Genomic DNA, 14308 nt, shown 5'->3' with positions numbered 1-14308 from the left:
TATCCTCAGTGGCAGACAGATCATGGTTAGAGTCTCCTTGCCGTCAGGCTAACCGTGGGAGTTTTTTGTGGCTTTCCTCTGCCTGTAACGCAATTGCCGGTTAATTCCAGCAAAAAGTATTCCACGAAAGCAAATTTCTCTCACTACTAATTCAGGCATGCTCCCTCGTTTTCTGGATTGCGTTCAAAATTACAAAGCTCAACATTTGTGGTAGTAAACCCAAACATTGGGTCGGCTGTTCAACGACGGTTATAAAATAAAATAACTTAATAGCTATTACTTAGGATTTCATGTTTCGAAGTTGAAATAGCAAATTTGATTGATAAACTGTCGATTCACAAGTAAATCAGTTTCCAGCTGATAAACTAGGAGCAAAGCAGACCGGAGTGTGTAGGGGTCAGGGAACTGGATTTTTCATCAGAAATCTTCTGGGTTTGAATCCCGGGCAAGACATGGATGCTCTTTCATTCTCTGTACTATCTGTTCTTACTGTGGGGACAGCGCTGGCCCATCTAATATGGTGTCCCTGAAAGAGTTGCAAATAAATCTGCCCTTTAGAGGCCTGTGTTAACGAAAGGTCATTCTCCTGATGGGTATTGAAAAGGAAAAAAAAACTATGAGTAAATGAAAACACTTCTATCTCTAAGTTGCCTACATTAAGGTTAACAGACCTGAATATTTACTGAACACTCAAAGACGATAACCGATGCGTGAACTTACTTAAAAGAATGAGAAAAATAACTCCAATTGGCGATAATAATAATTAAAATTTTGGCAAGCCTCCACGCATTCTGTCAAGTTCTTAGAATAGTGTGTATGAGTTTCTAGTTTTAATATCTTTAAATAGTTAGGGTCGATATACTACTAAGCGACTCTTTTCTTAAAAGAAAAAAAAACATGATGCATTTTACTTCAAACTTTTGCTTAGTATTGTTTCCGTATCGATGCTGCACAAATTTCCAAAACTTTCTCAATTATGACACACAACAGACCAAAGACTCTTATTATGGAAATCGTGATGCTTTTCACCAAAATCGTGAACCCTGACATTGCTTTGTAATATTAATTAATAATATTAGTAGTAATTTCTAATACTGTTGTGCATGTTTGAAGCAAAAGGACACTATAAAGAAAAAAAAAACATTTAATCAAGACCTTTTTAAGTGATTCCGGATTTTTAAAAACAATAATGTTCTGTAGACATAATGAGCTTGGTGAATCCGTACATAAAATAAAGTTTTTCATAACGTGGTATTCTTCTTTAATCACTTATTTTTTGACTGGTTTAAAAACACTTTTTTTATTTTTTTTCCAAACCATAGCTGTTAAAAGTTTACAATAAATAAGACATACATTTATAAAATAAAAATTTAAATCTTAAATTTAATATTTATAGCAATTATGACATTTATTATGACAGCTTATTTTTTTTACAACAGCTATTAAGTTGTCTATTACTTATTAGTTCTCCTTTTTGCTGATCTCCTCTTTCTTATCTTCACAATTCGTCAATAGTCTTCGTAATTTAAATGCAATATAACAAAAATGGATGAAGTATCAAAAGTGGTTTAATATACAAAGTATAATAGTCTATATAGATCTAATCTTTGAATAATATAAATACCTTTATAATAAAAAATAGAACTGAGTAAAAAGGCCATAAATAAATTATTAACAGGTAAATTCTTCTTTCCTAAATGAAGTATCACACCTTATAATTTTCTGTCCATTATGAATGCCCCAACAAGATTAAGAAACGGTTTTGTGATATTATGTTCTTACTAATATAGACATACTTCTTGCCAAACTTTTCTCCTTTTCTCTGAACAATTATAAAATACTCCATAATTTTTTGTCAAGTTTTTTACATCATGAGAAGTATTATTAACTAAAAAATGCTATAAAAATGTTAAATGTTTGAGGAAAAGTCTCTATATCTTTGTGACAATACAAGAGTAGGAAAGCTGTTATTAAAATACAAAACATTCATTATTTACAAATGTTATTATTGACAATGTATTCATTATTTACAATGTAAATTAAACGAAAAAAAAAATTAACATTTTAATTTTTTATTGTTTGCCTTATCGAGGGTACTCTTACGTGTTTATTTCCTGTAGATTTATTTCTTATCAGAAAGCAACCACACTCCCGTTTTACTTGTAAACATGCTAAGTTCAAGTTTATCTTTCTTTTTGCTGGTGTTAACAGGTAATTATAATGTATTAATTAATACACTATTGTAAGAGTACTGAAATAGAAAATAAATTGAAGCGATGAGTTAAAATTATTTTCTTGATATTTTAAGATTTGAAATCAGAAACAATTTTTTTTCAGCAATTTTTTATATGCTTAACCATGTATATTATAAAGAAATATGTTTTTCATGGATTTTAACTAAATTTATAAAGCGCCAATTCCCACACTTGATTTTCTTACGAATAAATGTAAAGTAATATTTGGATAGTTACGGGATGTCACAGGAAGATGCAAAAGAAACACGTAAACAAGTTTTTATAGTAATAATAATAATAATAGAAAGGAAAAAACTATGATAATTACATGAATGTAGATGGTAAGCTAGTTGGTATTTTTATTCGAATCACTACATTGGCCCTATAAAGTTGGCTATTTTATTGCATTTTGAACGCATCATGGAACTACCTGTTTTTCTTTCTTTTAAAAAAGCTGTTGTTTAGGCTGCTGTTGCTTTTAAAAAGTAAATTATCCAAATAGTACTATAATGTATCAATAAGTAACGTTTAAACCTGTAGGCAAGACAGCGCGGGATTTTTACACTTTGTGACTTAGATAGTTTACCTGTTGAGTTTAACTGAATCGAATTGCTTTAAAATCAAAGCAAACATGTTATACTTCACATGGAATTTTTTCTTTTTATTTTCTTTTAATTTTGGGCTGTTGATGTCGCACTAAGCCAATTGTCTACTAGTGACTCATGCTTATCCTACAACTACCACAATTTTGAGATTTCCCAACACAAAGAAGTGATTCTCGTTACGTGGTATAATTTGACCACCATGAGTTGGAGGAGAAAACTTGTAAGAAGAGTTTATTTTTAATAAGGGTGGAGTAGAGAGAGAGAGAGAAGCGCATGAGTAGGAAAAGACCGGCTACCCAGATTGCGGTAAAATTTGTTCTGCTTTTCTAGCGTACAGACTTTGAATTACACTCAACTATTCAAGAAGGAGTACTGTTATAATGACATATTGTTGATTGTCTGTGTAGGAAAGTTTGTTTTACAATATAAACTGTGTAACGTTATTTTGTTTTTTAACTGTCCTTATTACAGTTGTAAAAATCATTACAGTTATAACAATTCTTTTTAGTTCAGCTTAATTTATATATATTACAGATTCATACCCTAACAAATAATAAGAATTTAGTAAATTTGTAGCACTGTACTGTTTTGTTTCGATAACGTCTGCTCTCGAGGAAAGAAAAGGCACACTTAGTGGGAACAAGATTGTTTACTACCTGATCTAACTCCCAATTGGTATAGGTCTTTAATGGACCCACGGAACTGCAGCTCAGTGGAAGAAGAAGATAACTACATCTCATGTGAATTACATGCAAAATATTATTAAATTGTCAAATAAAAAAAAATTTCTGCGACATTTTTTAGTAAAATTATTGTATATTTTTAAATGTTCTATAGAATTTATATGTGCATCTGTTCTTACCCCAACTGGCGTAAGACCAGGTGTACGCATAGTTTGACTTTTTTTAGAAAAAAAAGTTATTTATAAAAAATAGTGCATCAATGATTTTTTCAAAGATTATGCATAGTACACAATTAAATAAAGAAAATTTTAGTGAAAACTGAAAATTTCTAGGTCGTACAATTTGGTTCAAAAATACCTTCGAATCTTAGTTATCCGGTTATAATCCACTTTCCTCTATGCGTTTTTCTTTTGGGGAGGATTCTTCTTTCAATTTAATTTTTTTTCAAATTATTTGAATAAGCTCTACCGACAAATCACGATACGTCACATTTGCCATCTTCTGATGGGGAAATAAAAATAAGTTTAAGTAAATGTTTGCTCTGAAATATAAACAGTTAAAGATCTTTGTGCCTAGCAAATTTTGTCTGCTGTTTTAAATGTCTGACTATAAAAGCGGATCAAAGCATGCTATTAACGTGACCAAATAAATTATAATGCGATTCTTTTTATTGGTAACGTTCCTCAGATACCGATAAAGTGGTATAACTGATTAAACCACCATTGATGAAGAAATAATAAACTGTGATATCATTTTTTTTAATTGAAGAAGAAAAAGTTGAAGAGGACAGTCATGAGATAGGGGAAGTTCACTACGGTAAAATCAGCACTAACTTATGTAGATGGTATAAAATGTGTAAAAATGTGAGAGCAGATCTGGGATGCCAGGGTCATCTTCAACTTTTTCATTGGTGAGGAAATTGTCGATATCATGCTAGACAACAGCGTTGATTAGTGTCAAATAATGTTAACATTTTACTTATGGATTTCCTTCGGATATTGTTCATGAAAACGTAGGGTGCAAGGAAGTTTGCTTGGAAACTGTAGGATGCAAAAAAGCTAAGCACCAAAACGTTTACGGATTGAGTTCTATGAGATTGATATTTTCAGACTTATCCATCTTCTGCACAAAAGACTCAGCAGGCTTAGAAAAGAAAAGTAATAAAGGAGCAAAACTTTCATTTCATATTGCCGATAGTTATAATTTCATTTTTTCCCCTTTTATTATGAACATTACTTATTGATGCTCCTTTGTTGTTATTCTTTCTGTTTAGATTATGACCTTCATGGCTTACAGTTATGCATTTCCATAAAAAAAAAATACAGAAAAACGAGAATAAAAATACATAGATTAAAAAAAAATATTATTACACTCTTGTCACAATCAAGACTCACATTGTATGTAAAGCTGTAATTAAGACCAACATGATCTATGCTAATTATTCATTGTGCTAGTTCGGCGGGATCCCAGATTTCAGTGAATTATCTATTTTACCAACTTGATGGCCGAAAGTGTGACCCACTAGATATGGTTAGTTGGTGACGAGCGAGGTGACAGAGTTCTACATGAATAAAATAGGTATATAAGTTTGTGCGTTGTAGATTTTTGTTTACTTTCACCAGAATTGCAATTGGGTACTTGCAACTCGAGAAGAAGTTAAATTATTGTGTCAAATCATGGGATTTAAGTAAAATTTAATTGGATACATGTAAGAGACGTTACGCGTGTGTTTCGAACTTGATTGCTGCTTCTAAATCGACAAATGCTACGATTTACCTACGATGATGTCACATAAGTAGATATAAAAGTATTTTCCAAAAGCTCGTTCGAGAAATTCTCGCGAATCCTGGACAGCTTTTTTGTTTATTTTTTAAAAAAAGGCAGTTTTTAAATATCAAAGCTGTTGAGTTTTGATTTTTTGATTTTCCATGCCTTATGGAGTTTTTCTGCAGAGAAAAATTAATTGTTTCGCCTTGTAATTTTATATAATTATTATTTAAAGTTCGATCAGAGTTTAACTTTAAATTAGCTATTCTTGTACTTTATACGACACTTTCAATTAGGATAAATGCTTTTGTATTCAGTCTGATTTTGAGTTGAGATGTTTTTTGTTCGTGCCTTTTTAGCTTTAAATGACAGCCTTTGATTTTCAAATTATATAAAATGGAACACAAAATACATTTTTATATTTCATTTTGACCTATTTTTTATATCTAAAAGAGTCAAATATATCAGTTTTTCTGGAGTTACCATGGAGTTAAACCAAAAAACCGTACGCACACTGAGAAGAATAGTAAACTAAATTCTGTATATTCTAAAAATATATTTAGCACGCAGAAATAAAAGATGGCAATGACGTATGCTGGTTATTGAAGAAAAAAAATAGCAAATAAAAAATTGATTCTAAATGTTTAATTAAATCCATCCATTTCTTCTTTAAATCAAGCAATTCATATGCTTTATTACTGATACTGTCAAAGTTGGTCTTAATTGAATGATGTGCTCGTATGATTCTTCGCGATGCTTCTTCGTGGTACAAACTAGCTCATCAATCTTCTTGAATCTCATTGCGTCAAACGCTATGAAGCGTGGTGCTTTCGAATTCGGTAATAAATTTGCATGTTTCTTGTGCCATCCTTCTTTAACTGTTACCAATGTTCTACAATTTGGTAATGGATTTAATGCCTTTCTTTTTATTGAGCACACAAGCCTTCAAATATATGTGTAATAGTAAACAGTTTAAAAAATCGCGAGTCTCTAACACTAGGCTCGCAGCACCTCTCTAATGTCTTTCAATTTTTCATGCACTTATGAGACGTTCTTTGAACTTAAAACACGAGTACTGAAAATTTAGGTAGGTAATAAATAATAGTTAGACCATGTAATTGATAAATGTAACTTTTAAATTGTCATGTGGAACATAAGTTCAAGTTCAAATTTTCTAAATTGAATTATTATCATAAAATGGATCATATACAATAACTTTAAACATTATGTATTGTTTATAATTATGCTTACTATGATAGATAGTACAGTGTTGACTATATACTTGGTTCTTAACTGTTACAAAATATAAAGTCACAGAAAAGCTTCATAGCCTAGCAGAAACTTCCTTAAGTTTAGAGTTGCTATATTGTAATAGAGAGCATTAATCATAATATAAAGATAATGTTAAAATAAAAAACATTTCGAGTAAAGAATAAAATATGAGTGGTAGTAAAAAGACATATACTACAGTCACTCGATCGAGTGACTGTATTCGCTTTTATCCCTTGCAAAAGGGGGATTAATGCTTATCACAAACATAATAAAAAAACACAAATATTAAAAACTAAGCATGTTTGAATTAACTTTAGAAGTATCTGCCTGCTTTCTCTTTGGTTATTTATTTATTTTATTACTGTTATACATACATACACAGACTTGTGTTATCAGTGCAAAGAACGGCTTATAAGACCTTACTGCACGCAGATACATCTAGGTTTACGGAGATATTTGAACCCGCAACCTCAGCACTACAGAATGTTTAGTGGGATGGTGAGACCATTTGGCCACATCTGCGCTCTGTTGTATGTGCTAAATGCTCACGGAATAGGTTTATTCTTAATTCATTCTTACACGCATGTACGTACAGAAGGATTTCCGCAATGGACTGATCGTTAAGACACGGCTCCCAGCAGATCACCGAAGTCAAGCATCACTGGCTGCTGTCAGTGTACGGGTGGTTGGCCACTTGGATCAGTCTGCGTAGGGATCGAGGGTGTGCGGTATTGGTCCTCGTTAAACCGTTCTACCGTAAAGTGCTTGACTTCGCGTGCAGGTCGTCGGGCTACCGAGCGGGGGTGCCATCCCCTCTGCAGAGAATCAAAATTGTGATGGTATGTCTTCGGAGGATCATCCTCAGGGATGTTTCCCACACCGTCGCCAATAGCCGATTGTGCAGCTCTAGTGCGACGTAAATGAACTACTACTACTACTATGTACAGAAGGACGTTTCAAAGAGAAAGGAATAGATATTGATTGATTTGTTCATTTACGTCGCACTAGAGCTGCACAATTGGCTCTTGGTGACGGTCTGGGAAACATCCCTGAGGATGATCCGAAGACATGCCATCACAATTTTGATCCTATGCAGTGGGGATGGCACCCCCGCTTCGGTAGCCCGACGACCTGCACGCGAAGTCGAGCACTTTACGGTAGAACAGTTTAACGAGGACCAATACCGCACACCCTCGGTCCCTACGCAGACTGATCCAAGTGGTCACCCACCCGCACACTAACCGCAGTCAGTGATGCTTGACTTCGGTGATCTGCTGGGAATCGTGTCTTAACGATCAGTCCACTGCGGGGCAGGAATAGATATATCGTGTTTATAATTATGGCAGGAATCTAACCTACCACCCTCACATCTTATTACCAAGAACTGATCATCAACTTACTACTACTTTAACTCAACTGAGTTTTATGCAAATAAGTTCTCCCTGCGCCTTTTATATAAACCACGAGTTCTTGGAAAAAAATAATTCTGCTTGTTGCGTACTCAGACATTGTTTTATACTGGCTAAAGGAAAGTTCCAGGTTATTGTTGAGAAACACTCACTAGAGAGAACTTCAACTGTACGAAATTCACTTCATTTTTTTTAAGTATTAGAATGGAAGGGTATATTTTATATGTGCTGGTAGCTCTTTTATTTGGTAAGTCCCTCTTATTTGTACAATTGTTATATTTTTAGAATAAATTTTCATAATCTGTATTCGTTTATATTCGTAAAGTGTTATCATTAGTTTAAATTATAAGTATAAATATAAGTATAAATATAAATATTAATATAAATAATTTAACAATCCAACTTTCGTTATTCTGATCTGTCAATATTAAAAATGCTTATATTTGCTATTTAGCGTTGTTTAATTGTTGAGGAAGGTTATTTTGTTTTGAAACTTTTCTTTTTCGTTTGTGAAGTGCTTGTGAAAAACTAGTCTGGTATTTATAAAAAAAAATGACTATTGTGATATATTTTCTAAATATGTGGCAATTTCGTTGTTTTTAAAGACTTCTTGCCTGATATTGCGAAACTATTCTAAAACTATAGGTCAAGCAAATACAACTATTTGATGAAATAATTTAGATTAAAAATTAAAGTGCATAGTATGAATTTGTATAAAATACTGTTCAATGAAAATAGAAATTTTGCAAAATAAAAATATGGGTTTATCTCTAACTTAATTTTGAGGTCTTTTTGAATAAACTTAAAGTTTTGTGTTATAAAACATGCATTATATGTAATTTGTTTTTACGGAATCTTGCAGCCTAGTAAACTGAATTACTAATGATTTTCGAAGTTTAACTCTATTTTAAGCTCGTGATTTTGCTTTAAAATTATTTTTAAAACTTCGAGCGTTGACTTTAAATGCTGGGAGCAAATTAAGCATAAAGCTTTAAATCTTTGGGTTGAAAATCTGTTAGTACTATTCGAAACCACTTAAATATTGTCGCTTATTTAAATCCGTATTTTTACATATTTCCTATTTCTTTTGTAAATGACTGCTTCGTAAATTCAACTTTACTGTTGTACATAACCAGGTTTTAATTGCCTTAGATACTTAATTTTTGAAAACTATGGTTGCTACGCACTGTACTGTAATGAAATTAATTTCTAGTAGAATGTGTTTTCCAGCAATAAACTAAATTTTGGTGAAATGTTGCATTTAAGGTATTCTCGCTACCCTGATCTGGACAATCAAGTTTTTATCGGAACTCTAGTCTGAATTTGAAGTTTTCTAGTTTTAGCTTGTATTTTTCCTTGGAGCACTTTAATGTACTGTAAACTTTGTTTTAGCTGGGACCTTATCCAGTGATGTCCATGATGACAACACTGGACTTTTTCGTATTCCAAAAGAGGCTTTTAATCTGAGCACTTCACCTACAACTTCAGTTACTGTAAATGAAACTGTTACAACGGTGCTATCCATGAATGAGACAACTCCTGGAAATTCAAGCGAGTCTGAAACCACCACACGAAGCATGCAGGAATTAAAAGTTAACCCCACAACTCAGACTACAGAACATACCACTGAAACTGAAATAGAAGAAACCACTTTAGATCAACGTAAGTACTTGGTTTTGTCTTCATTTCTCAATAAACTGCAGTTTTCCTTTAATAAATTTCTACATTTATTCAAACCTCTAACTAGGCTCTGGAAGTGTATTTAGTCCTCTAGTTTTTACAAATGCGTTACTATGCAAGAGATTTTCTTACTTCTAGTTGACATGTTTTATGATATGTCTATTACTAGTTGAAACAATTTAAATGGTTCAGACAGTTAGTCAGTAAGTTCAGATAGTGAGTTTAATCGGTTTTAGAAATTAGTATTAAATTTCATGAGGGCTTTTATCCGATTCTGAAAATTAATAATTTGAAAAACTGTTTTTTCCTGAGTGTTTATCCATGAAAAGAATTTATCTAAAGTACGAGCTTTCAACTCTTTAACTTTAAGGTTAATGTCTTAATTTAGGTTTTGTATCTTTCTGAAATTAATTACCCGAATCAAATCTATGCGTTGCAACGACTGTAAACTATTTTTACTCCTAATAACATTTTGATCTTAATCTAAGAAACATCTTGTTAAATATTAAGTTTAATAACAAATAAGTTAACTTTTCAGCGTTTGCAGATTTTAAATTTTGTCATTAAAAATGCGTATTTTGAAGATTCAAAACTCTTCTTAAAATTCACATATTTTTAGATTAAATTGTAACGAAGTTTTTAACATACTAATTTTATAAATGGGCGTAAGCTTAGATTCGCAAATTAAATTAGCAACTAATGCTCCACTCTTTTTAGTATTGTGGTTAAAAATAAATCAAAATTAAAAATGTATTTTTATTCGTGAAAAACCTAGTTTCATTTTTATCGCATACTTTAACAATGTTCAAAGTTCACTCTGAGTTATAAAGACTCGGGCTTTTTTTAAAACTGAAAGATTTAAATAAGTTTATTCAGAGTTAACGTTTTTGCTCTGTACAATGACATTAGAAAATGCTTTATTAATCTTTTGAACAGTGCCCGTGCAAAATTCTTTTCGAAGTACTTTAAATGGTAAAATACGAATGAGTCATTCATTCTGAGTTACTACATATTTCACCTTCAGCAAATTTTGCTTCAAAATCTGAATTTAGTGAAAGCTTTTGAATAAAACCTAAAAGTATTAGTAGAAATAAAGTTTCACTTCAGCTTATTATGTATGCTGTATGTGTGTACATATTCTACTTTAAGTAGTTAATGGCAATTTTAAAACCACTCTATTGTAAAAGTTTACAGTAGCTGCTAGAAAACTATGCTCATAGCGAAATTTTAAATATCATGCGGCCATATTTGTGAGTATTCACTTAATTCAGAAAAATGACTTGGCACTAATTTGGAAGAAATAAGTATTTAAACACTTTGTTTTCAGAAATTAACTCAATAAGGGAGACTCCTAGCTTCTAAATGTACGTGCTAAAGGCTGATTTAGAAATCGTTCAGCTTTATTTTTATGATTTTGATTACACTGATTCCAATAATCTTTGCAGTTGTAACTGATAGTACTGGCTGCCTTGTAAATCTGAAAAACAAGATCGAAGATGGTTGTCATGATAGGTTTGAGCAGACTGTCATAAGCCTTCACGATGAGGAAAATAATGGTGGAGTTTGCTGGTAATTGAATCATATTTTTAAATTCTAAGATTAAAGTATTAGTCTGAACTTGTGCTTATCTACAATAAGCTTCAGTAACTGTTTAATAAATCTCAGATAATAAACTTGCTCTTAAGGTCTCTTAAAGTGTCCTCTAGAAAATACTTCGAATTTTCACTTTTAGGCTTAAAGATTCCTATATGACTTATTTAATTTGAAAACTTTTGAGAAAGATAATTTTACGGTACCTTTCAAGTACGTAATTTAATTTTGTTGCTACCTTAAATATCTTAAGTTATTCTTAAAATTGGAGTAGCGCAGTTTAGTCTTTTGGATATAGTAATTTAATTAAAAGCTTAGCTATGGATTGTTTTGGAAAAGTTAAATTTGTATAGTAGTTTCAGAGATAAACATGGTCTTAAGCCTTTTAGTTTCTCTATTGTAGCTTTACATTTGATCGGTCTTGAGTTTATTTTGAATCAAAAGTTCGTATAGTCTTACTTTTAACTCGGTCTTGTCCCTCCTGGCTTTTGCGCTATTTTTGTAACAGAAGTTGGCCATTTTCAGTATGGAATTAAAATGAGAACTTCTTACTGTTTATCATGTTTTTCGCAGTTTGTCTGGTTCTAGACATTTGATATTCTAGAATGCTATTAAAATTCTTAACTATAACGAAATGTTTAAGGGTCATACTAATTTATTACTTTAAAGTAAATTTATTCAATCGGCTCCTAGTTCGAAACGTAGTAAATCATAAAGTGTAAAGAAAAGCCGCCAGAATTTAACACTTGGTGACAATATTTTCCAATAGAGAAATTTCTGCTTTAATATATTCATGGTGTAATAAAAATGTGTGTAATGTTAACTTTCTTTTGAATAATTGTATGCCTTAAGCTGCTTAGATTTTGGAGATCAATCTGCAATGTAACTAATTTTAATAATGTAGCTTGTCCACAAAGTTGTAAACAAATTTTTCCACTTTAAGTAAAAAATTGTGCAAAACTATCCATTAATCTGTAGATAAACTTTGTACTTTCATTAATCCTTAACTTTGTTTTGTTTTAATGCTTGAGTTTAATTATAAAATTGTTAAACTTGACTAGTTTTCTTAATGAGTGTTAATCTCTTGTAGTGCTTTGGAAGACTACGAGAAATGTGCTCTAAATGGCTATAAGAGATCAAACTGCCAGATTGATCAGAAGGAGCTTAAAAAGTTACTGGGTACAGCTAGAATATTTGCAGCTGCTATGTCTGAAGTGAACTGTGCAGAATATAAAGCGCAATGTAATTCTGGTGCAACTGTGATTCATCCTTTTAGTCTTATCCTTACCGCAGTACCAGTTTTTCTCCTGCTTCTATAAGAAATTTCAATGCATTGTTGAACAATGCTTAGCACTGTTTCTATTTGAATAAATGTTTTTAACTTTTCTAAGAAATCTCTCAGTGTCTGATAAACATTTAAAACTATTTAAATAGAATGTCTGTTTTACTTTCAAATTTGTTCTTGACGTAGTTATGGCTAACATCTGAAGTGCCAAATTTTACAGTGATATTTAAGATGTCTTGGTTACTTTCTTCATTTTAGGTTTTTGAAGAAGGTCCAGTTTTCTGACCTGTTTGACAAAAGTGTAAGAAACTTTTACCTCAAATGCACTAGAACCCACTCACTAAAAACAGAAAATACCAACATTTTTCTAAATTGTATGGTCTAGAAATTGGTGTTTTGTTTAAGACTGAACTAAATAACTTTTTTTAAATTTTCTAACTGGGCTTTAACAGTTAATTTCTAATAAATATAAATTAAAACTTTGCAATTTGTTTCAGTATAGCATTTTGCTTGAATTCATATTAGCCTTTTAAATTTAAATATTTTAGATTTGATTAAAGATTTTCAATAAAAATGTAAAATTAAGTTTCTAATTCCTTTTAGCTGGTCTGATTTAAAAAATAATTTCATTTCCCTATTAAAAGAGATTTCAAGTTATTCACACAATTTTGATATTAATCATGTGCCCAAGATAAGTTTATATTCCTGAAGTTCCAGCTCTGCAGAAATTGAGTCTTTGCATTGTTTCGAAATAAGTGCCTGCATTTAAATGTCTTGTTCAATTCTAGTAGGAAATTCGAATCTATAAATTTGGGGTACTCAATAGAAAAGTGCAATGTTATTCTGATTGTATTGAATCATCTCTAGATTTCCGCTTATGGTTGATGCTCCAGTTCAATTTTACTTAAAATGCGTATTTTGAATTACGTGAAGCAGTGAGGTATTTTGCTCTCAAATATTAGTTTTTGGAGAAAGGGCTAAGTTTTATGCATAGAAATGAATGAACGCTGTTTGAAAGCGACGACTTTGCAAATATTTAGTACGCTTTCTTTATATAAAGGAAAGTGTTCCATTGAAATTGACTATCTGTATGCATTACGTAAGGATATAGGGGTATGCAATTTATGGAAATCTGAATTCTAAATTTGAAGCTAAGATCTATTGTGTGCATATAAGAAAGCATACTACTTTTGAAATTCGTGTTTTTGAGAATTGTAAAAATAAGCATTTAGAAGTGGAAGTTTTTCAGGCTTGAGAGTTGCATTGGTTAAGTTCTAATTTTATCTATCAATCTTCTAAAAATAGTATTAAAAAGTTTCGAGCATTCTGTTAATATTTCTGGGAATCTTGCGTTAAAAAAATAACCGCACTTTTTAAGTATCTAAAAATATTGGAAGTTTGTGGTTCCCTTTTCTTTTGCCTTGTTTTAGTACATATTGCTGACAAAAATTTAATGGTGAATGAAAGAAATTTAAATAGAACTTAAACTTGAATAACTGCAAAGTTTAGGCTTTAAAACTAAAACTTATTTTAATTAAGAATGTGGGATTAGTGTTAGTGCACAATCTTCCGAAAACATACAAATTGCAGTATTTTTTCACCATTCTAAATTAGGAAATTTGACAAAAGTTTTTCAAATTTTACTTTCAATATGAGATCGTAAAAAGATCATATTCAAATGATCTTATTTTTTCAATGTAAGGAATTTAAGAATTAAACATTTTGAAAAATGTTTACTGCTCGTGCGAAAAACTGATGTGGCTTTGAAGTTAACCTTATTTTT

General features: G+C 31.3%; 1 protein-coding gene across 2 annotated transcripts; it reads left to right on the top strand.

Annotated features, from left to right (window-relative positions):
- The first annotated feature begins 2153 nt into the window (after nt 1-2153).
- Nucleotides 2154-12634, top strand: LOC107455642 (uncharacterized). 2 transcript variants are annotated; one of them, XM_071183290.2, is made up of 4 exons: nt 2154-2211; nt 9363-9632; nt 11096-11219; nt 12331-12634. In XM_071183290.2, the coding sequence occupies exons 1-4, from the start codon at nt 2169-2171 to the stop codon at nt 12557-12559; spliced, it is 666 nt and encodes a 221-aa protein (XP_071039391.2). In that variant the 5' UTR covers nt 2154-2168; the 3' UTR covers nt 12560-12634. The 2 variants fall into 2 exon arrangements, with proteins under 2 accessions (XP_071039391.2, XP_015928767.2); XM_016073281.4 differs by lacking the exon at nt 2154-2211 and adding an exon at nt 8056-8217.
- Nucleotides 12635-14308: the final 1674 nt, after the last annotated feature.

Source organism: Parasteatoda tepidariorum, chromosome 7 (assembly GCF_982258835.1).
Source record: "Parasteatoda tepidariorum strain Cologne lab strain chromosome 7, Ptep-v5.0, whole genome shotgun sequence".
Lineage (NCBI taxonomy): Eukaryota > Metazoa > Arthropoda > Arachnida > Araneae > Theridiidae > Parasteatoda > Parasteatoda tepidariorum.
The sequence above is the reverse complement of the archived record's forward strand: the minus strand, read 5'-3'. Positions and strand labels throughout refer to the sequence as shown.